General features: G+C 36.0%; 1 protein-coding gene across 1 annotated transcript in view; it reads right to left on the reverse strand.

The window, feature by feature from the left end:
• The window catches only part of LOC127834336 (fibrillin-2-like), a 121,919-nt gene that overhangs the window by 18,542 nt on the left and 77,976 nt on the right, over positions 1 to 25,401 (reverse strand). Inside the window, exons 62-79 of the mRNA XM_052360082.1 lie at positions 24,576 to 24,695; positions 24,185 to 24,301; positions 19,601 to 19,723; positions 19,200 to 19,319; positions 18,041 to 18,160; positions 16,970 to 17,086; positions 16,490 to 16,606; positions 14,714 to 14,836; positions 13,786 to 13,902; positions 13,082 to 13,204; positions 5,738 to 5,854; positions 5,347 to 5,462; positions 4,073 to 4,140; positions 3,567 to 3,674; positions 2,918 to 3,089; positions 2,003 to 2,073; positions 1,367 to 1,468; positions 398 to 590 (exon numbers count right to left, since the gene is read on the reverse strand). Coding sequence (XP_052216042.1) covers positions 398 to 590; positions 1,367 to 1,468; positions 2,003 to 2,073; positions 2,918 to 3,089; positions 3,567 to 3,674; positions 4,073 to 4,140; positions 5,347 to 5,462; positions 5,738 to 5,854; positions 13,082 to 13,204; positions 13,786 to 13,902; positions 14,714 to 14,836; positions 16,490 to 16,606; positions 16,970 to 17,086; positions 18,041 to 18,160; positions 19,200 to 19,319; positions 19,601 to 19,723; positions 24,185 to 24,301; positions 24,576 to 24,695 — 2,144 coding nt within the window. The remainder of the gene's footprint in view (positions 1 to 397; positions 591 to 1,366; positions 1,469 to 2,002; positions 2,074 to 2,917; positions 3,090 to 3,566; positions 3,675 to 4,072; positions 4,141 to 5,346; positions 5,463 to 5,737; positions 5,855 to 13,081; positions 13,205 to 13,785; positions 13,903 to 14,713; positions 14,837 to 16,489; positions 16,607 to 16,969; positions 17,087 to 18,040; positions 18,161 to 19,199; positions 19,320 to 19,600; positions 19,724 to 24,184; positions 24,302 to 24,575; positions 24,696 to 25,401) is intronic.

The following is a 25,401-nucleotide window of genomic DNA, read 5'->3' on the forward strand; positions in this document are numbered from 1 at the left end:
CCGAGCATGATAAACCTGATCTATAATCAACACTATTCTATTATTCTATTTATCCCACTTTTTATTCAGTTAACCTTTTTATTTAAACAAAATAAGTTTAACTGGATAATTTCGCTGGATTTATGACGTCATTTTGTCCTAAAAATGACGTCATTTCGTGACGTGGTTTATAGCAGAAGTTTAATCAACGGGGCTTTAATCAAACGAATTCACTGTAAAAGTGGAATAAATTTTAATCTCAGTAAAATGCTACTCTTGATGGTCCAGAACACATTTAAATCATTAGATGCATGAAAATGTGTGACTATTTTTTCCAATAAACTAACGTTTTAGGTAAAAAATGATACAGGTTTATAAAAAAAACTTGATAAGGGGATTGCAGTACGTTCTTACATACCCTTGAACAAAACCCGTCGGCATACTGTTTGTATAAACTTGAAGAGGCATCACCGAGAGCGCTTGACCAGTTTACGTTTAGTATTTGAAACTCGAATCCGGCAGACGTATATGCAGGGATGTTCCTCGCAAACACTTGTAGGTCCCCGATCTGGTAGTAGTTGTAGCGATCGAACACATACTGAGGAAAGTTGCTTTAAAAGAACGTTCACATTTAAATTAAACCAAAAAAAGAAATGCCTAAGGGCTTCTACGCAATCACTAGTGTTTATATCTGACCTGAAAAAAAATGTTATAATTGAGGAGCGGCATGCGAAAATTGGTCTTATGTTATTTGCGGTCAGCATAGCGCATAACCGGCCTGGGCGTCCGCGCAGTCTGTAAGGGAGCTACCCTGTAATGAGATCACCTAATATTGCGGGACTATTCGAGACAGCGTAGCTCCTTGCAAGACTGCGCAAAAGTGCATGATTGTCAGGAGCTTCTATGGACGCACATGGCATAAAACCCATTTTCGCATGATGCGGCTTGTATCTGCTTCGGGTTCTATATAATATCCGATAAAAACAACTTTCCACCGATGTTTAAATTAATATTATATGTAAATACTATAATTACTTTTCAACCTGCAATACACTAGAAACGTATGGCATTCTTATTAACGTAATTATTTGATTAACAAATACATAATTATAACTTTGATACACAATTATTATCATAGAGATTTTTGTTTTCTCAACAGACGATCAAAAACAAAGTCATTATATACACTGATCTGTACAAACTTTAACTAAACGTATTCAATCTAGAAAAAACACTATAGGTTCAATGCTGTGTTAAAAAGATTCAAAATTGTATTGCAGAGTTCATTCTTGTATGTATGTTTGTAATTGTTAATCATTTGATAAAATCAATTTCATACTGAAAATAATCTATAATTATAAAGGCAAACTGAAACTAATTGTCTTACGTGTCGACAGCATTTTTGAACTCTTGTGACAACGAGTCAGCGTCGAATTGCCCTTCGAACTCCAGATTGAAGGTGAAGGTCGGCTCAGCGGGATTACTGTTACTGAAATGAGACAAGGTACGAGTTACACCCATACAACCGGTTGATAAAGACCAAGAGTTTTGCGGCCACGATGATGCACGAGTTGCGCCCTACGCAAACAGAGCTTCGCGCATGTGCGTTAAGTGTCGTCGCGGATAAGCCTGCTCGGTCCGCACTGGCTAATAGGGGACGCCGCTTTAAGCCTTTATGGAATATTTCGTTTAAAGAAAGTCACTTCAAAACGAAAGTCCAGTTGGCTTAAACGCGTCGTCCCTAATTAGCCAATGCGGACTGCACAGGCTAATCTGGTTTCACACTTTAAACACGTGCATTTCACCAGAACGAGGCTAATATCTTGAGATAATTCCATGGAAACGGCTGCTGCCACAAGTTCCTTTATCTTGGATTTTGCGTTCATTTAAGTATTCCCTAGTGCTTTACAAAAGTTCTAGTCATTTTTGTTCAGCCATTAATTGGTGAAGCAATCAGTTGGTTCAATCAGCACGTTCACATACATATCAATAATACTATCGGTAAAATTGTAGTTTGACTAACTTGAACGAAAGGATGGAACAATGCAGGAAGTTGGGAAATCTTGCCGAGCTGGCGTTCATCAACTGTTGAACCTGAAATAGTAACGAAGTGATTTATTGTAAAGACATGAGATATACATGCCATTAACTACAGTCTGTGATCACATACTATTGCCATTAACTACAACCTGTGATCACATACTAATTGTATTTTAGCCATGCTATGAGAAACGGGGTTAAATGCATTCGCGTAAAATGCCGTCCACACAGGCTAATCAGGGAAACAACTCTCTGCCTTTATGGATCTCTTTTTATTAAAGCCTCATTACTACTCAAAATCAACGCAAATTTCGTACAATATTTCGTAATATTAAGTTAAACAATGAAAAATCAGTGTTCCTTATGGCAAGTGCCGAAATTTCAACGCCATATTTGGTCTGGTAAAATAGATGTTTGTAGATACAAAATGCTCGTTTGTATTATTGTTTTACATATTTAATTCCAATTTAATTTCCCGCATCGATATCTATTCATACGACAGATGAACACTTACATGGTGCCATGTTAGTGTTCATGTGTCGTATGAATAGATATATTCGCAGGAAATTAAAATGGAATTAATTGTGTCACACATAAATAAAAACGAGCATTTTGTATCTACAAAAATCTATGTAATCATGCCACATCTAGCGTTTAAATTGTGGCTATTGATATAAAGAACACTGATTGTTTAGGTGTTAACTTTATTTTACGACATACTTTACGGAATTTTCGTTGATTTTAAGCGTTAAATCTGTTCGAAATTCAAGTTTAGGCGGATATTGTTGTCCATATTTTACATACTACGAGAACTACGAGAAGGCCAAAATAAAACTACAATTTACCACATCTATTAAGCTCCGGTTTTCAAATGTGGGACCCAAATTATTAAATATACCTGGTTGCAGAACGATGTTTGGTACTTCTGGAAAAGTGCCGAGTTTCTGTCTGCTAGATCTGATACGTATGTGAAATTGAGAAGCCTCTCCGTCCGTGCAACATTAGTTGCTATGTATGGTCCTTGTTTGACTGTTAGATTGCCGACCCGAACAGCATAGAAGTCCCCCACCCTACAATGCCGTAATAACGGTTTATGGAATTCGAATATGAAATGAATATGAATAAGTCCACATTAAACGGCAATAAACAGACAGAAGAGAAAGCATCTTGAGGTTAATACAATGCTGATAAAATGTATTGTTTTAAATATATAATTACATAACGGTGGATAGAGTAGTGTAAAACGAAATGCTACGCTATTTTAGGACAGCTGTGGCCTCTTGTAACGTCGTTATCGCAGTTAACATCTATACTATTTTCGTCAATTTTTCTGTTTATATGTGTTGCCTAACTAAAATCAATTTTAAACACTGCACCGAAGACACTTATACGGTTTGTGAACATCACTTGTTTAATTTGTTTTACGCATAATGACATTAAATATCAAGAACGCCTTATCGTCGAATACAAAATATAAATAGTACTAGCGACCGCATTTATAACATTTTCTGTTTCAGATAAATAAGTAAATACATATATTGTTTTACCGTATTCGCTGTCTGTTTTCCAAAATCATTTGCCTCACTGCATCACCTGTATTTGCTGACATGTTTCCATCGAATTTAGCCAGCCATGTGAATCCAGTTGGTGTAGTTCTGTTTACAAACATTAATTTTATTTAACACCGTTCACAATGATATAAAATACACATACATGTAGTACACTGCTCATCAGTATCTAAGGGTTGGAAATCAAGCCTTAAAAATTTGAATCTAGTAAGAAAGATCTTTAAAAACATTTAACTTTGTGAGGGGCTATAAATGTGTGAAAATGCGTATCTAAGTGGTAAAGGGTAAATACATATATCCACGCTTGCTTTTATGACAAATAGCTCCCGCTAAATGATGCAAAATATGGCATGTGAAAAGAGCAAACATGAGTTCAGTGAGAGCATGCGCACATGTGTCGGTCAGTAAAATGGACGAATCCGGAATCGAATAAAAACAAAATTGCACTTAAAAGACAAAAATATTTAAATCAATTCGGATATTACCTGAACTGCAGCAAATCGCAGTCGAAAAATGCATTGAATGGCGGGAACGTGGGTAAGTAGGCCATCATCTAAAATTGAGAGACATAGTAAGTAGGGTAAATTAAGAAAAGTGAATTACGGTAATACTTTTAAACATTTCCAATCCCTTCACATTTTCAAGCGAACGGATCAATTAGACACGGCGACAAATTGTCTAAAAGACCTAGTTAGAAAGCCACCAACACTTTAAATAATAATTTGCTTTGTCCACTATAACACAGGCAATAACGTTCATTATAAGCAGTGTCGCATGCTTCACAAGAACCATTCTTTTGAAATGCAACCGTTGTAGAATGGTTACCTTAATATATATTTTGTATTAAAATGCACCGCCATCTAGAGTCAATGCTTAAAATGAGTTGTGTAATCAAGATATCTCGCGGCCAGTTTATGCAACATATCCTTACAACTGGAAGAAACAGCCATTGTACTATTAACCCTTTCAGTGCGGGAACCGAATTTTGAAGGCCTTTGCAAACAGTTTTGATCCAGATGAGACGCCACAGAACGTGGCGTCTCATCAGGATCCAAACTGTTTGCTAGATATAGATGAGACGCCACAGAACGTGGCGTCTCATCAGGATCCAAACTGTTTGCTATTCTGATAATATTCTTTGAAAAAAATCGAAGAAAATGCTAATTTTAGAAATTAAGCAGACGACATTTTAGCAGACGACAAATTTCCCAGCATGCAAAGGGTTAATGCAATTGCTTAACAGAGGCTTATTGGAGACGACGCTTATCTCTAATATGGTATTTTTGTTATAAGGAAGTATATTTTAAGCAAAACGCTAGTTATGGCGAAAAATGTCGTCCCAGATAAGCATGTGTTGGCTGAAACGACTAATCTTGGACTAATTCTACGCTCATGTAATAAGCAACGTGTTCCCATAACGAGCCTCAAATAAATAAACTTCAGCAGCGCTTGTGACTTAATGCATGTTCAGATAGTTTCATCTCATTTTAGCCTGTGCAGTCCGCACATGCTAATCAGGGACGACACTTTCCACTTTTATGGTATTTTTGTTTTAAAAAGTCTCAACGTAGCCGCAAATAATGTTTGGCGGAAAGTTTCGTAACATATTAGCCTGTGTGGACTGCACAGGGTATCTTGAACGACACTTGTTGCGCAAGCTTTAAGCCACGTGTTCCCAGAACAACGTTAAACTAATAACGTTGAGTAGCGCTTTAGAGAACTTCTTTGTCGCAGGCGCAGTACCTCTGTGTTTACTTACGTCAGTACAGAGCGCCTGTTTATGAGTCTGGAACGCTACGGATGTATTGTCCAGAAGGTCAGAAGTAACAGTAAGCCCAACGGTGTCAAAACTGATGGCGAACGACGTGGACGTTACTGCAGCACAAATACAAAACATGACCGGCGACTTTAATTGCAATTAAGAACAAAAGCCAAAAAATACACGTTATCTGTACCTTTTGAAAATGTATTTGACATGCAAACATTATTACATCCACCGATTAAAGACAGTTTTCTTCTATACTTGGACATTCAGCTGTATAACTATTGATATATAACTTAATAAAACTTTGACAATTCAATGTCTTGTGACTATTATTCACGACACGGAAATCGATTTTTAAAACAAGTAGATATGTGTGTTCTCATACCTATCTCACAGATAGCTCCGGCGAATCCTCGTGCGCACGTGCATGTAAACGAACCAAGTGTGTTGGTGCAGGTCCCGCCATTTGTACATGGTGTTCCCACAAAACATTCGTTGATGTCTGGTAAAATGGCATAACATTTTACCCGTTTAATAACATTTTTCATATGCATCATAAATAGTTACACATTATTTACTGTATTAATAGGAATATTCAATGGCAATACAGTTTCATTAACTTTTATTTTTGAAGTAAAGTTGAAGGATGCAATATATATGTATATACCTGTTTTTCATTGATCACTATTGTGTATTTAATGTATGTGAAGTTATTGGCTTAAAGCTTAATGTATTCCGAAACAAAACCTATGTATAATGAAGTCGTGAACATAAGTCAATTTAATATCAGCATTAATACATGTTTTTATATATTGGACGCTGCACTACGGGAGAAAGGACGCTGCACTAGAGAGAGGATGCTGCACTAGAGAGAGGATGCTGCACTAGGGGAGAAAGGACGCTGCACTAGAGAGAGGATGCTGCACTAGAGAGAGAATGCTGCACTAGAGGAGAGAAGACACTACACTAGAGGAGAGAGGATGATGCACTAGAAGAGAGAGGATGCTGCACTAGGTGAAAGAGGATGCTGCAATAGAGAAGAGAGGGCGCTGCACTAGAGAGGACGCTGCACTAGAGGAGAGAGGATGCTGCACTAGAGGAGAGAGGACGCTGCACTAGAGGAGAGAGGACGCTGCACTAGAGGAGAGAGGACGCTGCACTAGAGGAGAGAGGACGTTGCACTAGAGGAGAGAGGACGCTGCACTAGAGGAGAGAGGACGCTGCACTAGAGGAGAGAGGACGCTGCACTAGAGGAGAGAGGATGATGCACTAGAGGAGAGAGGATGCTGCACTAGGGTAGTGAGGATGCTGCACTAGAGAAGAGAGGGCGCTGCACTAGAGGAGAGAGGACGCTGCACTAGAGGAGAGAGGACACTGCACTAAAGGAGAGAGGACGCTGCACTAGAGGAGAGAGGACGCTGCACTAGAGGAGAGAGGACGCTGCACTAGAGGAACGAGGATGATGCACTAAAGGAGAGAGGACGCTGCACAAAAAAAGAGAGGACGCTGCACTAGAGGAGAGAGGATGATGCACTAGAGGAGAGAGGGCGCTGCACTAGAGGAGAGAGGGCGCTGCACTAGAGGAGAGAGGATGCTGCACTAGAGGAGAGTGGACGCTGCACTAGAGGAGAGAGGACACTGCACTAAAGTAGAGAGGATGATGCACTAGAGGAGAGAGGACACTGCACTAGAGGAGAGAGGACACTGCACTAAAGTAGAGAGGATGATGCACTAGAGGAGAGAGGACGCTGTACTAGAGGAGAAGGGCGCTGCACTAGAGGAGATAGAGCGCTGCACTAGAGGAGAGAGAGCGCTGCACTAGAGGAGAGAGGACGCTGCACTAGATGGAAGAGGGCGCTGCACTAGAGGAGAGAGGGCGCTGTACTAGAGGAGAGAGGACGCGGCACTAGAGGGGAGAGGGCGCTGCACTAGAGGAGAGAGGGCGCTGCACTAGAAAGAGGACACTGCACTAGAGGAGAGAGGACGCTGCTTATATAAGGCCCATTTTGTGAAAACTTTCAAAATCTTCTCGTCCATAACCATTTGGCATAGGGCTATCAAATTTGGTATGTAGAGACATCTAATAGTCCTCTACCAAATTTGTTCAAATTATGCCCCTGGGGTCACAAAATTGAACATATGCTTATATAGGGTCTATTTTGTGAAAACTTTACAAATCTTTTCGTCTATAACCATTGGGCCTAAGGCTACCAAATTTGGTATGTAATGACATCTTATAGTCCTCTACCAAGTTTGTTCAAAATATGCCCCTGGGGTCAAATTTAAAACTGCCCCGGGGGTCACAAAATTTAATATATGCTTGTAAAGTGCTTATTTTGTGAAAACTTTCAAAATTCTCTTGTCCATATCCATTTGGCCAAGGGCTACCAAATTTGGCATGTAGTGACCTCTTATTGTCCTTTACCAAGTTTGCTCAAATTATGCCCCTGGGGTCAAGTTTGACCCTGCCCCGAGGGTCACAAAATTAAACATATGCTTATATAAGGCCTATTTTGTGAAAACTTTAAAAAATCTACTTGTCCATAACTCTATGGCATAGTGCTACCAAATTTGGTATGTAGTGACATGTATTAGTTCTTTTCTTAGTTTGTTCAAATTATGCCCCTGGGGTCAAATTTGGAAAAGTTATGTTTTGAGGTTAAATGGTTGTCTAAATAGTAGCGTCTCAGAAATTTTCTATCGCAATCTTGTACACAACAATGAAAATGTTAAATTTTATGTCTGTCTTTGATGTGCCTGTTCAAGAGTCCTTTTTGCTTTAAATTGTTTGTCACATTTTTCACACGTGAACATTTTGAAAGATTTTCAGTAATGAGTCTAAAAGTGTGATTGAACAAATTAAAGGTTTCAGCCCTTTTATAGATTATTGAGGCTCTATTCCATGAGTTTCTCATGCTTTTTATGCTTGACTGCATTTTATCTCTTCTCTTAAATACAAGTGTCCCTTTGCGCCATTATTTTATAATCCCTTGTATAAACATTAGATGGATGGGCTAAACCATTTCACAGATGAGTTAACACAAATAATTGACTACTAAGTACATCTCTGCGCCACTACTGTGTTTTCAATACACAAGTGTGTTGAATAATTCCTTTGTCTGATGAAAATGCTTGCACTTCTTCTGATTGGGTAGATAACCACTAAATAGATTTCGAAATCTAAACGCGAACCCTAAGTTCAAGGTCAATGTCACAGGGGTCAAAACTCTTTTATGCGCATGGAAAGGTCTTGTCCAGATACACATGCATATCAACTATGAAAGCAATATCTGAAGGGACACAGTAGGTATGAGCCTTTTTCGAATCACGTTTGCAGATTTCGAAACCTAAACGCTGGCCTAAAGTTCAAGGTCAAGGTCATAGGGGTCAAAAATAGTATGCGAATGGTAAGGTGTTGTCCAGATACACATGCATACCAAATATGAAAGCAATATCTGAAGGGACACAGTAGTTATGAGCCTTTTTCGAATCGCGGTCGCAGATTTCGAAACCTGAAAACTGATCCCAAGTTCAAGGTCATAGGGGTAAAAAGTATTGAGCCTTTTTCGAATCGCGGTCGCAGATTTCGAAACCTTAAAACTGACCCAAAGTTCAAGGTAAAGGTCACAGGGGTAAAAAATTGTATGCGCATGGATAGGTGTTGTCAAGATACACATTCATACCAAATATGAAAGCAATATCTAAAGGGACATCGTAGTTATCGGCCTTTTTCGAATCGCAGTCGCAGGAAAATCTCTGACCCGGCCCAACCCTGACCCCCATAACTTTTGGTCCAGGGTTCAGATCAAAATTCCGTCGCTGTCACCGTCGCATATATGCTCATAGCTACCATGTGTGTAAGTTTCAAGGTTCTAGTGCTAATAGTGTAGGAGATAATAGTGTCCAGGACGGACAGATAGACAGACGGCGGAGATTACCACAATATCACCACGCTTTTAAAAAAGCGTGGGGATAAAAAAAAAGGTAAAGATGAGCACTAAAATGTTGTGTGTACATGGTTTACCTGCATAAATAGTTTGAAATTGCATATTTATTTAAATTTTAGGACAACAAAGTAAATGTTGAAAATGGTTCATGATAGTTCTATGTATATTGTTAAATCACTCATTTTAGGGCAATACTAATTTTTTGTTTAAAAAGGCAATCTTACTCAACATCTGCGTATTTTAGGTGATATTGATACTGATTTTAAGGTGATGCCATGTATTATACAGTTAACTTGAATGTACCGATAGTTTTCAATTCATTGCTTTGTAACTGAAATAATGAATTTTTTACCACCTTCCTGTTACTTTTAATTTAGTGTTTTGTGGAAAATGAGATTTTCATGTTAAAATGTATGCATTATTCAAGATAGATTAAATCAAAGACAACTGTTGATGCCTGCACATTGATAATATGTTATTACCTATGTGTGTAATTTCCTATCCTTGACATGAATAAGTAATCATGTATGAAACAATTTGTTTGCAGCTGGTTGTTACTGCATGTGTAATTTCTATTCAAAATGATGGTTTTAATAACATGTGATTCAATGAGAAATGCATTTCTCAACTGTAACATTTCTTAATTTATATATGATTCATATTTACTATATGTGCTCATGCATAAATGCTGATTATTGTTGATGTCTTAATAAACCAAGAGTATATTATCAATATGTGTTGTTGCTCGAAAATATGTTTTTGTAACAGGAAGTGCTTTGGGCTCGATTAATCTGAGAACTCCACAACATGTTAATACAATTCTTCTGTGCCTTTTAGTTCTGAAAACAGAAGTAGCCAGTTGGTATTACACATCTCCTAAACAAGACCAGCACAATGAAACTTAAGGTTCTATAATCCTAAATTATTATAACATCTTTATATCCACACAAAAATATTGATGATTGTGGTGCTCAGATTGCAAAACCACCTGATTGGCAAAAATAATGCAAATGGTTAGATTATGATAAGTGCAAGAAAAAAAAAATAACTATAGAGATAATAATTGATATGATAATCATTGCTTGACAAAATCACAATTGACCTAGATATTTATTTATGTAGTGATGTATTTTTCAATGAGTGCCTTAAGATTCCAAAAACATATTGACTTAAAATAAATAATCCCGATGGCGGAAATGAGTTATCATTTCATGTTCATCAACCGGTTTTAAAATACTTTGTACTTATATTCTAGGCGGCGAGGACTTTTAGACCACCTGATAAACTTCAACTATATTTGCCCGAGTTCAGTAACCGACTAAAGATATGCTGATGACTGATGGGTCTGTTGTGTCTTAAATTCTAAATGCTTCTTAAAATATTAAGTCCATTTCAACGTTTAGACTAATAATAAGCAAATTCGTTAAATTGATATCCCCCGCCAAATAAATTTTGATTATTGATGGGTGCAGAACTAACATAAAAGTTTATTTGAAGGGTTGTACCCTTATCTCACTTATTTAAAAGTTACAACATAAAAAAACAATTGGCAATAACTCTTATTTAAAAAAGTGTAGGGTTATAGATTTTGTGCATGACACCTCTCCTCATTGATATCTTAACATCCATTAAATTTCATCTTTAAATCGTGTATAGTATCTGTGATATAGTCCTGAAAAGTAACATCAGACATGTATATATGTACTAGGGTTATGTTTCTTGTGCATGGCACGTATTCTCATTGACAATTATACACCCATAAAATTTCATGTTGACATCTTGTATTCATAGTTTCTGAGATATAGCCCTGAAAAGTTACATCATACAAAAACAACAAAGGGCAATAACTCTTATTTAAGAAAGTGAAGGGTTATGGTTCTTATGCATGGTTCTATAAATGAGATATAGCCCTGAAAAGTAACACCATAAAATAACAATAACAAGAAAGGGCAATAACCGTTATGTAAGAAAGTATACGGTTATGGTTCTCGTGCATTGATAATTATACACCCATTAAGTTTCATGTTAAAATCTTGTATAGTATCTGAGATATAGCCCTAGTTACATCATACAAAAACAACAAAGAGCAATAACTCTTATTTCAGAAAGCGACGGGTTATGGTTCTTATGCATGGCACCTCTCCTCAGCGAAATTTATACACCCATAAAGTTTCATGTTGAAAACTTATATTGAGTTTATGAGATAAAGCCCTGAATAGATTGTGACGGTACGTTTAAGTATATTTAGCGTACCCGGGGTACATTAAAGTATACTTAAGAGTACACGGGGTACTTTAAAGCAGTACCCGAGCCGAACCGACAATTACCAATCGAGCTTATTGACAGATTAAATAAATGATGATAGTGGTAACTATGATTGTGTGAAATATAATACAATATTTTCCCTGAATTGAGTGTACATGTAAATTAGCTAAAATAATGATAAAAACACCGATTGGGATTATACATTACTGGAACTGAATGTGGTTCATAATCATTTTTTAACTTTTTTTAAGCTGAAATAATATATATATATATATATATATATATATATATATATATATATATATATATATATATATATATATATATATATCTAATCTGAAAATATTTTCTTAAATCAATGTTATATCTTTGTATTAAAACACTGCAACACTCATGACTGTAAATTAGGCATTACCATATTTCTTTACAACGTAATGCATGTACATCATCGATATATATAACATTTAAAACGAAAATCATTTTAAAATTCAATGTTTGCATGGTGTTAGAACTACTGTTTGATATTTTCGTTGTGAACAACGTGTTTACGTTCAACGTCCGAAAAAAAGATGTCCGAAAATAACTGCAAGCTGTTAAAACGCGAAATTAAGTTGAATTGAAACAACAATGCGTTTAATATTATTTTTCATCAATCTGACATTTTTCACGGCGACTGATCGGAGCAATCGCACGGGGGTACTGTGAGAATCGTCAGATTTCCGATTTATCTGACAGATCTCACGATCTGACAATATTCGCGCTACACCTGTATACACCGGTCTATTTCGTTCCGGTGAGATAGCTTATATCGTTCGTTTGTAAGCTCAAATATGATTGTCTGACAGATTTAATGGCTTATTCTAAAAATAAATGCTGCTCGAGCAGCATATTGCTGGTCGAGCAGGAATTTTGCTGCTCGACCAGTAAATTGCTGCTCGAGCAGCAATATGCTGCTCGAGCAGAATTTTTTCCTGCTCGAGCAGAAGTTAAAGTTTCGACCCCTTTGGTGCACCATATTCTTTCCCGCAAATCGTGATAAACGCTGCGCTTGCTTTATATATACTCAATCTAGGGTTACACGCAACTATTCAAAGTTAAACTGGTTACAGAGACGAATTTCATAAAATGCAGCAAAGACAAATTAGCGCCCCTAGCCGATTGTGACGTACATATTTTTCTACAATAACCGAAGCATTCGTCTTTTTATTAGGACCAGAGTTAGTGTTCGTGTGTCGTATGAATATATATCGTTGCAGGAATTTAAAATGAACCGTTAAACTAAGTTTAGATTCACATCGTACATTAATGATATAAATGCTTGCGAATTCGACTGTACAGCCTTTTTTTATTTCAGAATTAAATATCTGGCTTATTTCCCATTTTTTCGACACATGTTCTTCAGAACTTATATTTTATTTTATATTGAAATATATATATAATAAGTATTTTACACATTTTATATAAATTCATTAATATTTGACAAAATCGTATAATCTCGCTTTAATATAAGTTCTTACCAATATTGCAGTCGGCGCCAGTAAACCCAGCTGTGCAAGTACATGTGAAGGAACCAAAGGTGTTCACGCAGGTTGCGCCATTCTTACATGGATTACCGGAAAGAGCCAAACACTCGTTGATGTCTGAAACACATTAATTTATATAATGTAATTGTATAGTGCTATTTATCTAAGCTGACTTGTATTAAAAGCCTGTGACATATAGGGTAAATTTCCTGTAAGAAACTAGTATTTAGTGATCCATGAACCGCTCAGGACTACGAATTGTGTAAATGGTATACATTACAAAACTGGAGAAGTACTTCTTAAAACAGTTTGCGAGACCTAACTGCATTAACCCATTTATGCCTTGTGGACTCTCCCATCCTTCTAAATTGGAACAATTTATTTCCAAAATTAGGAATGTCTAGTATATTTATGTCTATATTTAGAATATTTCTTACAGAAATTTCTTTAAGCAAACAGCGCAGACCACGATGAGGCGCCGCATCAAGCGACGTCTCATCTGAGTCTACGCTGTTTGCCAAGGCCTTTTTTTTCTAGACGCTAGGCATAAATGGGTTAACAATTGACCCACATACATTAATATTTACAGAAGTAACTGCACAAGCTAATCTGGCACGAAACTTAACGCATATTCATAAAGCCCCGTTTTATAAAAGCGCGGCGTAAATGTAATCTCGTTATGTATTTCTATTTCTCACCGGTGCCGCACTTTGGACCGGTATATCCCGCGGCACACGTGCAGATGTAGGACCCAACCGTGTTCACGCACGTGCCACCGTTCTCACATGGGTTCAGAGCGGAACACTCGTTGGAATCTGGGCGGAATAGTTAAAGTCATGATAAAAACGATGATGATAACGAAACTTAACTAAATATAATAGATTTTTTTACTTGCGAGTCCTGAGTCCTGAACTCACAACAATCAGTGAGCATGCAAAGTTTCAAATTACGTAAGTCCCAATGATGCATGGAGATTTCTAACAAAATTTAATTTTGAAGATTGCAGAATATCTTAATAATAATCAGTATTCGAGTTTTCAACAGCTTTAAGTGTAAAGAAGCCAGTTTTACAAACTTCTGTAACAGGTTACTTTAATATTCTTAAAAAAAATGTTTGGACTCGTTCTTTCAATTTTTGTATTCATCGAGTCCCGGGACTCTTTTATGGCAGTTTGTAAAAAAATAACCAAATAGCAATAATAATATTAATTATTATTAATAATTATTTATTATTAGAAATAGTAGTATTTTTATTATAATTATTATAATTAAAACAATAGTAATCATAGTTTTAAAGTAATAGTAATAACAATACAAATTAGGAAAAATAATCAAATAATAGAAAGAAAAATGCAAACAATAATATTGCTAATTAAACTGATAATACGGCTATCAAGATTGCCCACTTGTCAAGAAATAGGCCCGATTTAAGAGCTAGGTACCCTGAACCAAGTTCCGTATATTTCAGATATTTCAAGTGCATTATCACAAAATGGCTTAGGTTGTACGCCCACAAAACATTTTGATCAAGTTTGATGATGATACGATTAAGACTATATGCTTTGACAAGTTGAATTAAATTGCGGATAACACTTTAAAACAATACTATTTATTGCTACATCCTACCGTTGTCGCACACTGTTCCACTATAGCCCGGTGCGCATGCGCACGTATACGATCCGACAGTGTTTGTGCAAGTTCCCCCATTCCTGCACGGGTTTCCAGTTGGGGCTAAGCACTCATTGATATCTAAATATAAACAAACATTCAAATGAAAATCTTGACCAACGGTACAACTAGGCGATATTTTATTCTGAATGTAAACAAAGTAAACACAAAAGAAAAAAAAATTATAGGCGATATTTGATATTTGACTAAACCAAATTTGTGAATTAACGTAAAAACCTGACGACCAAAATAGTCAATAGCTAATATCTGAATGTAAACAAAAAGTTTTGCATTACTTAAATACCAAAATATTACTAGTTGTAATACTAATTTTGTATGAAGAATAATTTTGAGCGCCAAAACATCTAATCACGGAGGACTCCACCTAAAGGACTGATGCACGGACCTTATCCATTGTTAGTTTTAACCTATTTATTTTAGCTCGATTGCATCGAAAGCCTCAGGCTTATATAAACGCTCTCGAGTCCGTTTCCTGGGCCTATAACCAGTACTTGGTGTCTTTGGGGAAGATCTAGCGAACGATCCCCTTGTGCGGATCGAACCCGTGACCCCCCGATCGCTAGGAGGACACCATGTCCATTACGCCATTGTTCCATTGTTTATAGGTAATAAGAAATGTTCAGCTCATGCATGGAGGTATTCCACATTGCGTTACGATTCACCAAAATATATTTGTCTTCAGAAAAGTGAAATCAGACTAGATACATAGAAAATATTAGAATATTATGTGAGTGTTGGATAAAGATCAAGTTTATCATGCGATGCTTAGAACCTTGTTAGCGCGAAGGCTTGCCGAGCGCTATCATGGTTCGAGCCTAGCATGATAAACTTGATCATAATCCAAAATTTACATACTATTTTATTTATCATATTATTTCCAACCTTTTTTAATTAATTATTATAAAAAAAATCATTTTTGACGATTTTATTTGACAAAAACATATTCTCAATTTTTTTTTAAAAAACCAAATCTGATCAACAATAGCGATAGCATAAGCCTAAGTTTATACGATCGTTGTTATGCTATCTATTTTCATCTGGTAATAGGATAACATATATTCAAGACGAGCGAAACAAAAACAGTATTGAAAATAAAACTGCAGTGCCTGCTTCTTGTTGCTATAAAGGAGCAAAATATTGTTACAATTAGACATCCAAATGAGGTCATTAATCACACTTAATCGATGTCTCAGTCTGATTTCAAGCTCAAGCACCGTATACATACACAATACAACATTGTCAAACTCAATGACGAGACAACTATGGGAAAAGTGTAATGCATGATTGTATGATACCACAATGTTCAACTACTGAGCATGCGCAGTGTTGACCCGTTGACATATGGCATAGATATTTCAACAGTCCGCAACGGCCGATCCCTCATCATTGTTATCGAACTTAAGTTTTATGTCCCAAACAAGATAGGCAATACAGCCTCGTTCTTTAAAAGAATGGGGTTTAATGCATGTGCGTTAAATTGCATCTTTTATTAGAAGTAACGCCTGGCTAACCAGGGACTCACTTTCCGCGTAAAATGGATATATGATAAACAGAGACTCTCTGTAAAGTTAAAACGATGAATTCCATAACAGAGTTAATTGTCCGTCCTGATTGGCGTGTGCGGCACTTTGCACAAATGAATTAAGCCAAGATTTCTCAGAATTCGGCTTATATGAAAAATACTTGAATAATTTTTCACTTAGTGTATCTTACCTATCTCGCAAACCGTTCCGGTGTAACCTCGAAGACAGCCGCATACGAATGAACCAACAGCATTTGTACACGTCCCGCTATTCATGCATGGGTTGATTCCTGCACACTCGTCTACATCTTAGATTGGAAAAACAAACACCACATAACAAATTAAAGGTTCATTGATTATAAATACAGCAATGAATAGTGGAACAAAAGGTACACTGTATTATTAAGTTGCTTTTAACGTTCTTAATGTCCATAGAAGACTAAATACAACAAAAACACTCAATACAAATGGACAAGAAACTGGATTCAAAAAGCGAAATTATATCAAATTATAATGACATGCTTGATACAACACTATAACTCCATACACACATCAAACCAAGGAAATCCCTGGCAATTCATTTGTAGCATTTCTATTGTATAAAAACAACTGCTTGTTTTACACGAATATCGAACGTCTTCACAGTGTTATTACGCAACACGAAGACGTACCTGTTGAGCAATTTTTGCCAGTATATCCCGGGTTACATGCGCACGTGTAAGAACCAACTGTGTTGTTACATGATCCGCCGTTGCGACACGGATTTGACGTCGTGCATTCGTTTATATCTATATCAAAAACAAAATGGAGTAGTGAGTCATCGTGGAAATAGAAGAATCGAAGAATCTAGTCTCCCAAAAATACATCAGTGACTAGGAATTTTTAATTTAACTGACGTTTTATACTGTTTACATTGACAACCGGGGGTTGGAATTATTTTTACGATAAATGCTTTGTTTTCATCAGTGAGAATCCGTGTCGTTACTTGACATATGAAACTGAAATTTGGCACATTTTTTATTACAAAAATACTGATTTTATGACAAAGCTGTCATTCTGAGAATTGCAATAATTGTATTGATATTGTTACTTTAATGTTAATTGCTGAAGTGTTAATTTCGAAGAAATCACATACAAAAATATTATATTGAACGCTATAAATATCGCTAAAATATGGTATTGGAAAACTGCATTGTGAGACATGTACTACTTTGAAAATTCAATTCGGGAGAGATTACACAAATAGATCGATTTAATAAAACAAATTAACCCCTAAACCCCCAATTTACTACATTTAAATGCAATAGGAGAATATTGTCAATCAACTCTAAAACAATCTCATAAGGACAAGCTTTTATCTAATTGTATAAATATTTGTCTCAAACGTTTGAAACATGTTTGTATGCGGAGAATTATGAATATATAACCAAAAATCATAGCTAAAATTCCGCACTTTAACTTTTTGTTTGATCGCCAATGGTGATAACAATTCCAATAAAAAGACAGATCTAAAAAGTAAAAGAAAACAGTTTCTCATATAATCACCAGACGATCAAATATTCGACAAATACAATAATTACATGTATTTCATGTACCATTTTTAGGTATATATCTTTCTTAATAATCACTTACAAATCAATGGTGTAATTAGTATACAGTAAGTTTAAATTAAAACATTTTTACATACAATGTTTGTATTTGTGCAATGTTAAACACAACATTTAAGCTATTCTCTATTATACCATCAGAACACGTCAGCCCCGTGTACCCCGGCACGCACGCGCACGTAAACGAACCAATAGTATTTGAGCACGTGCCACCATTCTGGCAAGGATTGACGGCTGCAGCACATTCATTGAAATCTGGAATAAAAAGATTCTTTGCGACACCTACAACACCAATTCACACAATGCTTCAACCGAAAATGACATCTTCTGAACACAGGCTTATATATTGTTAATAATTGTGGAGTCGCGTTGCATTTTGTTATGTAAATCTGTGTTGTTATTTTATTCGTAAATTTTATTGTTTTGATCACTAATATATTTTAAAAAACTGACTTATATCTTACGATACGTTATGTTTAGAGATAAATAAAATAATTAGAACGGCATCAATTCAAAGCTGCGCATTATGGTGGCTGCAAAACATTTTGCCTGTGTTTACTGAAACTCTATTAAAGCGGGTATATACGATCTTGTCAAATATATATTGATTAATATAAAATGTGTAAAAAACTTATTATACATATATTGCAATATAAACTAAAATAAAAGTTAAGAAGAACATGTGTCGAAAAATGCTAAATAAACCAGATATTTAATTCTGAAATCGAAAAAGGCTGTACAGCCGAATTCACCAGCATGTATATCATGCATGTACGATGTGAATCTAAATTTAGTTTAACGGTTCATTTGAAATTCCTGCAGCGATATCGATTCATACGACACATGAACACTTACTAAAAAGACGAATGCATCGGTTATTGTAGGAAAATAATTACGAATTATCTTCGTCACAATCGGCTCGGGGCGCTAATTTGTATTTGCTGTATTTTATAAAATTCGGCTTAAATGTATCATTTTTCTTGCATATTGTGTGTTATTATAACATATTTGTATCAATATTTTACAATTCAGCACATATAAAAATCGTATATACCCGCTTTAATATAGAAAAACTAAAAACTGTTGTTTTTAAGGTTTTATGATCATACACTGAACATTTCAGCATTAACTGTGTACCAATCCGCGTCATTTAGACCATACTAATCCACTTAATAATCCGTAACAAATGCATGCTGTATGTGTTATTGGTCAACTTTCAATACATATATTGTTAGAAACATTAAGTACATGTATGCATGGTTAAGCACAGCATTTACGCCGTTCTCTATTATACCATCAGAACACGTCAGTCCCGTGTATCCCGGCACGCATGCGCAGGTAAACGAACCAATCGTATTTGAGCACGTGCCACTATTCTGACAAGGATTTGTAGCTGCAGCACACTCATTCATATCTGTAAGAATAAAAAAACGATTCTTTGTTACACAAACCTCACACTGCGCCTACAACATACGACACATGTGTTTCAGTTGAAAAGATCGGTCTTTTCAATTTGAAGATTATAGCGGCTTTTGGATATCTTAATATTGTTCTCTTTGCAATAAGACACGTTGTTTTTAAGATTAAAACTCAATATAAAGAATGACTCTTTACTGCTACACAAATAATCACGATATCTTTGGCCTTTATTGGTCACGAGTCGCGGCTACAGTTTATATAACTAGCACAACTTACCTTGGTCGCAAATTACACCAGTAAAACCTGCATTGCACGTGCAGGTAAACGATCCAATCGTGTTGACACAAGTGGCGTCGTTTTTGCAGGGATTACCAGTTGTAGCACGACATTCATCGACGTCTGTAAAAGATTGAAAGTAATATAACAGTTTTAAAACAAAGTTTTAAAGATTGAAAAATGTTTAATGTGCATACAGGTGCTGTTCATCTACCGTTTAATAACTGGTTATTGAGTTTTAGCTCTTTTAAGTGCTCGACATGGAAAATCTCTATGTGGACACTACGGTGTCCGACCAAACACGATTGTGTAAATGGGTCAACAATTGAGGGCTGGTATCGAAATACTGCTGGATCAATGGTACTGATGTTATTTTTTCCTGATAAATTATTTTATTAGCTTTCGAAAACAACCGGTGTGTAGTTGTATCGTTAAAAATTGTTCGAGTTTCATGGTTTACAGTAAAGATGGTCTTGTTTTTCGGCAAATGAAGTTGCACTCCTTGTTTCTTTTATAGCATATATATGGAAAAAAATACTATGGGCTTCCCTCCTGTGGTTAAATGTTAAGTATCACTGTTTCCTCACAAATATCATAACTAAAACGAAAATTTGCGAATCTAAAACAACTTTTTTCAATTTTGTCAATTTACCAAAACGTGAAAAGATCCCTTTAAGAAGCTGGCAATAAATTCAAATTCTTGTTAGAAAAGCTAGTTAAAACATCCCAATATACATATCTGAGCCGTGCTATGTGCAAAAGGGGGTTTAATTCATGTGCGTAAAGTGTCGTCCAAGATAAGCCTGTGCAGTCCGCGCAGGCTTATCAGGGACGACACTTTCCGCCCAAACTGGATTTTTGCTAAGAACAAACGTTCTTTAAACGAAAAATACCATACAAGCGGAAATTGTCGTCCCTGATAAGCCTGTGCGGACTGCACAGGCTGATCTGGAATGAAACTTAACGCACATGCATTAAACCCCTTTTTCACAAAGCACGGTCATTTATTTTGTGTCCGGGACGCAATCGGTCAAATGTATGCACTGTTCTGTGTTGTTTAGAGACGTATCCAGAGTGTAGGGATCTCCGGATATAATTATGATACCCATATGGATATCAGGACAGTAAATTTGCATGATACTTCCCATTTTTACAGGTGTTACATAAATGTATGATAAAGATACATATACGTTTATGCATATACATTTTACTTTTACCAACAGCTTCACAAACTATTCACAAATAAGTCCTACACATCGATGATCAATATCAAACTCACACGACCGTTATGCCTGATTATAACTTAACTATCATTACCGTGGAAATATAAGTATCAGTACTGAAATCATATTGTATCGATTAAACCGTCTCGAAATCAATATTTTCTTACTGAATCATTAAAATCGTGAAATACAGGCAATTACCGGAAACTAAACACATATGCTCTCGCCCTGAGAAGGCGGGGTTCAATTCATGTGCGTCAAGTGTTGCCCCAGTCCCCGCAGGCTAATCTGAGACGACACTTTCTGCTTTTATGTTTTTCTGTTTAACCTATTTATGCCTAGTGGACTCTCCCATCTTTTTAAATTGTATCAATTTATTTCCAAAATTAGGGATGTCTAGTATATTTATGTCTATATTTAGAATATTTTTTACAGAAATTCCTTTAAGCAAACAGCGCAGACCCTGATGAGACGCCGCATCATTCGGAGTCTCATCAGGGTCTACGCTGTTTGCCAAGGCCTTTTTTCTAGACGCTAGGCATAAATGGGTTAAAGGAAGTCTATTATTAACAAATTCCACGTTAGGCGGAAAGCCTAACAAAATGACTCATACGCACCACCTGTTTACATTTTATTAGTGTTAGGAATCTCTTTAAAGTCTCTATAACGCTCAAAATCAACGAACATTTCGTAAAGTATTTCGTAAAATAAAGTTAACATCTAAACAATCAGTGTTCCTTATAGCAATAGCCACAATTTCAACGCTAGATGTTGTATGATTACATCGATTTTTGTAGATACAAAATGCTCGTTTTTTTATTTGCGGCACAATAAATTCCATTTTAATTTCCCGCGAATATATCCATTCATACGACACACGAACACCATGTTAGTGTTCATGCGTCGTATGAATAGATATCGTTGCGGGAAATGAAAATGGCATTAAATATGCAAAATAATAATGAAAACGAGCATTTTGTATCTACAAACATCTATTTTACCAGACCACATCTGACGTTGAAATTTCGGCAATTGCCATAAGGAACACTGATTTTTAATTGTTTAGGTTTATTTTACGAAAAATTGTACGGACATTTCGTTGATTTTGAGTAGTAATGTTACTTTAAGTGTGATTGCCTAAGAAGCTTTATAAATACGAGCATTGGTCAACAAAACTGAGGCATTTTTGATAAGGCTGAAAAGGAACACTATTTATCCCATTTTCACCGCGACATTGACAGTATAACACGTTGTGGAATATACTTGCTTGTATTCAACACTGTGGAATATACCTGTCGCGTGCACGGACTACTTTTTAAATGACGTCATGCGATATGCGCTAAAATTAGTCGATATTGTTTGGTTCATTGGTCGAATTTTTAGGTCACCCATTAGAAGAAAATGTGCATATTTTGCAGAAAAAAATATATATGACACATTCACCAAAAGAAATGTTGAAATAAAATATAAAATTACACAATTTTTGTTTTGTTATTTTTTTATTTATATTTAATTTACCAATGAATGATTTTTCATAAGAAACAAAGTCGACAAAACTTAAGCTTCAAAATTATACGACCTTCAACCTTTAAATCTAGTCAAATGACATAATTTTTCGCCATCCGTATAATGAATCAGCTGATTGATGGCGTCATAAAATGACATACTTATTGCGTCATTTTCCCCATTTTTTTTTGACGATTTATTATAAACGCGACTTATTTCACATGTTTTCTTCATGTACTGTATGTCGACATATCTGAATTGTCAATTGATCACATTTGACTTATTTCGTGTAATGTGCATTGTTTATGACCAAAGCATATAGATCTACTTTTGACATTTAACTTAAATATTAAGAATGTACAACAAGCCATACACATATCGCACAGTTCATGAATAATCTGCTATGTTTGCTTTCCTATTTAATTCACGTTAGGCATAGAGCTGTGTAAAGTATAAGATGGTTAAAATAGCACCACACTGGAATTGGGAACGTCCCATTTTGTACACGGGTATTTTCTACTCATTTATCTGTTGTGTACTGGAATGTTTTCCATTCTTTGTGTATTTATATATTAAATTATTTTTTCGTACAACATTTACCATAGATAAATAAAACATTGTGCAAGTTTAAACATAATTATGTTTGTATGCAGAAATCTGCAAATGCAACCGAATTTACCAACGGCTATTATTAGATAAACTGCTCCGGTTCATTTGAACAGCAGTAATGTATGACGTAGCGTGTGACGAAGAAGAAAGTTTATCGCGTTCATAAACTCATTTGAATTAAGTGATAGAATGGCATAAGGGTCTTTATTTAAGTATGCTAAAATAATAACTAAAGACCCTAGATGCAATATCGTCAATTATTGAGTTAAATGGATTAATAGATGGATTTTAAAGGATAATTAAAGGTAAGATACTAGTTCTTAGTCTTACGTGTTTTGATTTTTGTTTGTACTTTTGTCGTTCCCTGTTCTCGGGGAAATGATTTTAACATGGGCGCAATTGATGCATCGGATCACACACGGCATACCTATAACATTATATAAAAAACACGTTCTGCGCGTCCTTAAATTCGTCGTTCGAAGTCGGAAAACGTATTGCCCTGTATATTTTGTCAAATGAAGTGTCAGTCGCTGCAATGGTCTGTTTACTCGTCAAAATTGTCAAGGTCGTCGATAGCTAAAGAAACTTCAGCGTACAGTTTATTTAGTATTGACAGACCTGTACAAAGTCGCGCCAGTCAAATATCATAAAAAGTGACATTTAAAGTTATGGTAGCCAGAACTAGGTCGTCGATGGTGTACATAAATGTTGACATCGACAGCATTTTGTCAGGAGCAATCGCCGCCATATTGGATTTTGATCATTTTCTTTCGAAAATAAAATGAATTATAGTAAAGTAAAATCATCTTTTCGCGGTCGTAATGTATTAAAATTCGCAAACTGCGTAAAATTGAATGTAGGCATATGGTGATATTTTTACTTGTTTTACAGTTTGTGTGTGAATGTTTTAAAGACTATTTTGCGTACCAGAACAAATACATGTATATCACTACGCATGGTTACATTTGTTAGATTTTAAGCGCTTTTATGACTGAATTAAAATTTATGTTAAGGTTATTAGATCTATATATGTTAAATGTCACGTTGAAAAAATCAAATGGGATAAATAGAATACTAGGATTAGCGTTGAATACAGAGAAGTTTATGTTGCTCGGCTCGAACACCGAAAGCGCTCGCCAAGGCTCGCGCTTCCGGCGTTCTAAGCCTCGCAACATAAACTTCTCTGTATTCAACGCTAACCTAGTATTCTCTATATCGTGCTGAGTATATAATATTGTAAACTAACCACTGTCGCAGAGTGTACCCGACCATCCTGCATTACATATGCAGGTGTATGTGCCTTCCGTGTTGTTACAGTAACCGTTCACACACGCGTGTGATCCAGCCGCGCACTCGTTGATTTCTGCAATACGATCAGCTCAACAGTAACTTTCAAAGTATGAACAGGCTTACAGTGAAAGTTACTATAAATGCACGAACCGTTAACAAACTATCACAGAAAAACTGTTGTACAGTACCACAAGAGAAAGAAGAGTAAAAATATTCCTTATGATGTAAAAAATTTGCACTGCTTGTTCAAAATAAAAATAAAAGATTTGTATAAGTGTTAAACATTTTATTTAAGTGTGCGTGTAAGATTTGACTTATAACAATTTTTAACAATTGATTTTTGTTACCTGTTTGACAAGTCGGGTCGGTATACCCTCCCATGCATGTGCAAGTGAACGAGCCAACTGTATTAACACACGTTCCGCCATTGGTACATGGGTTAGTGGAGGCAGCGCACTCGTTGATGTCTGTCAAATATTCACATGCCAATGCATTGCTGAACAAAATAAAATGTCGACAAGCAAATGTGTCCTATTTACCGTATATAAATATAAGCATTTATCATATACTAATTTTACGACGGTATATAGACTCGTTATTTTCAACTAAATGCAAACAAATTTTATCGTGTGGTTAAAACAACAAACTAGAAATGGCGCGGCAGAGGTCGACGAGTATCCTCACGCCGCATGTTTGACCCAGGGAGCACCCCATGGTTGATAATGGGGCCATGTATAGTTGAGATTGACCGTATTGTCAGAAGAGATGTTTAGTATCAATTGGAAGTGAATCGGTGTAGAAATGAAGAAGTTAATGTAAAATAACATAGAATAAGAGATGTGTTTGTAGGTAACACAATGCCCCCTCATTCGCCGCTTTGATTAAAAAAAAAATCATTTGGCAGGTTCATTACTTTCCTCCCTTTAAAGCTTATTACTTCCTTTGGATTTTTTTTTACATTTGACCTTGAAAGATGACCTTGATCTTTCACCACTCAAAATAGGTAGCTCTATGCGAAACACATGCATGCCAAATATCAAGTTGCTATCTTTAATATTGCAAAAGTTATGGCCAATGCACCATATCGGGGGCATAAAAATGAGTGAAAATCTCTGACCCGGCCCCACCCCAACCCCCATAACATTTGACCCAGGGGTCAGATCAAAATTCCAA

This window comes from Dreissena polymorpha, chromosome 6 (assembly GCF_020536995.1).
Source record: "Dreissena polymorpha isolate Duluth1 chromosome 6, UMN_Dpol_1.0, whole genome shotgun sequence".
Taxonomy (NCBI): domain Eukaryota; kingdom Metazoa; phylum Mollusca; class Bivalvia; order Myida; family Dreissenidae; genus Dreissena; species Dreissena polymorpha.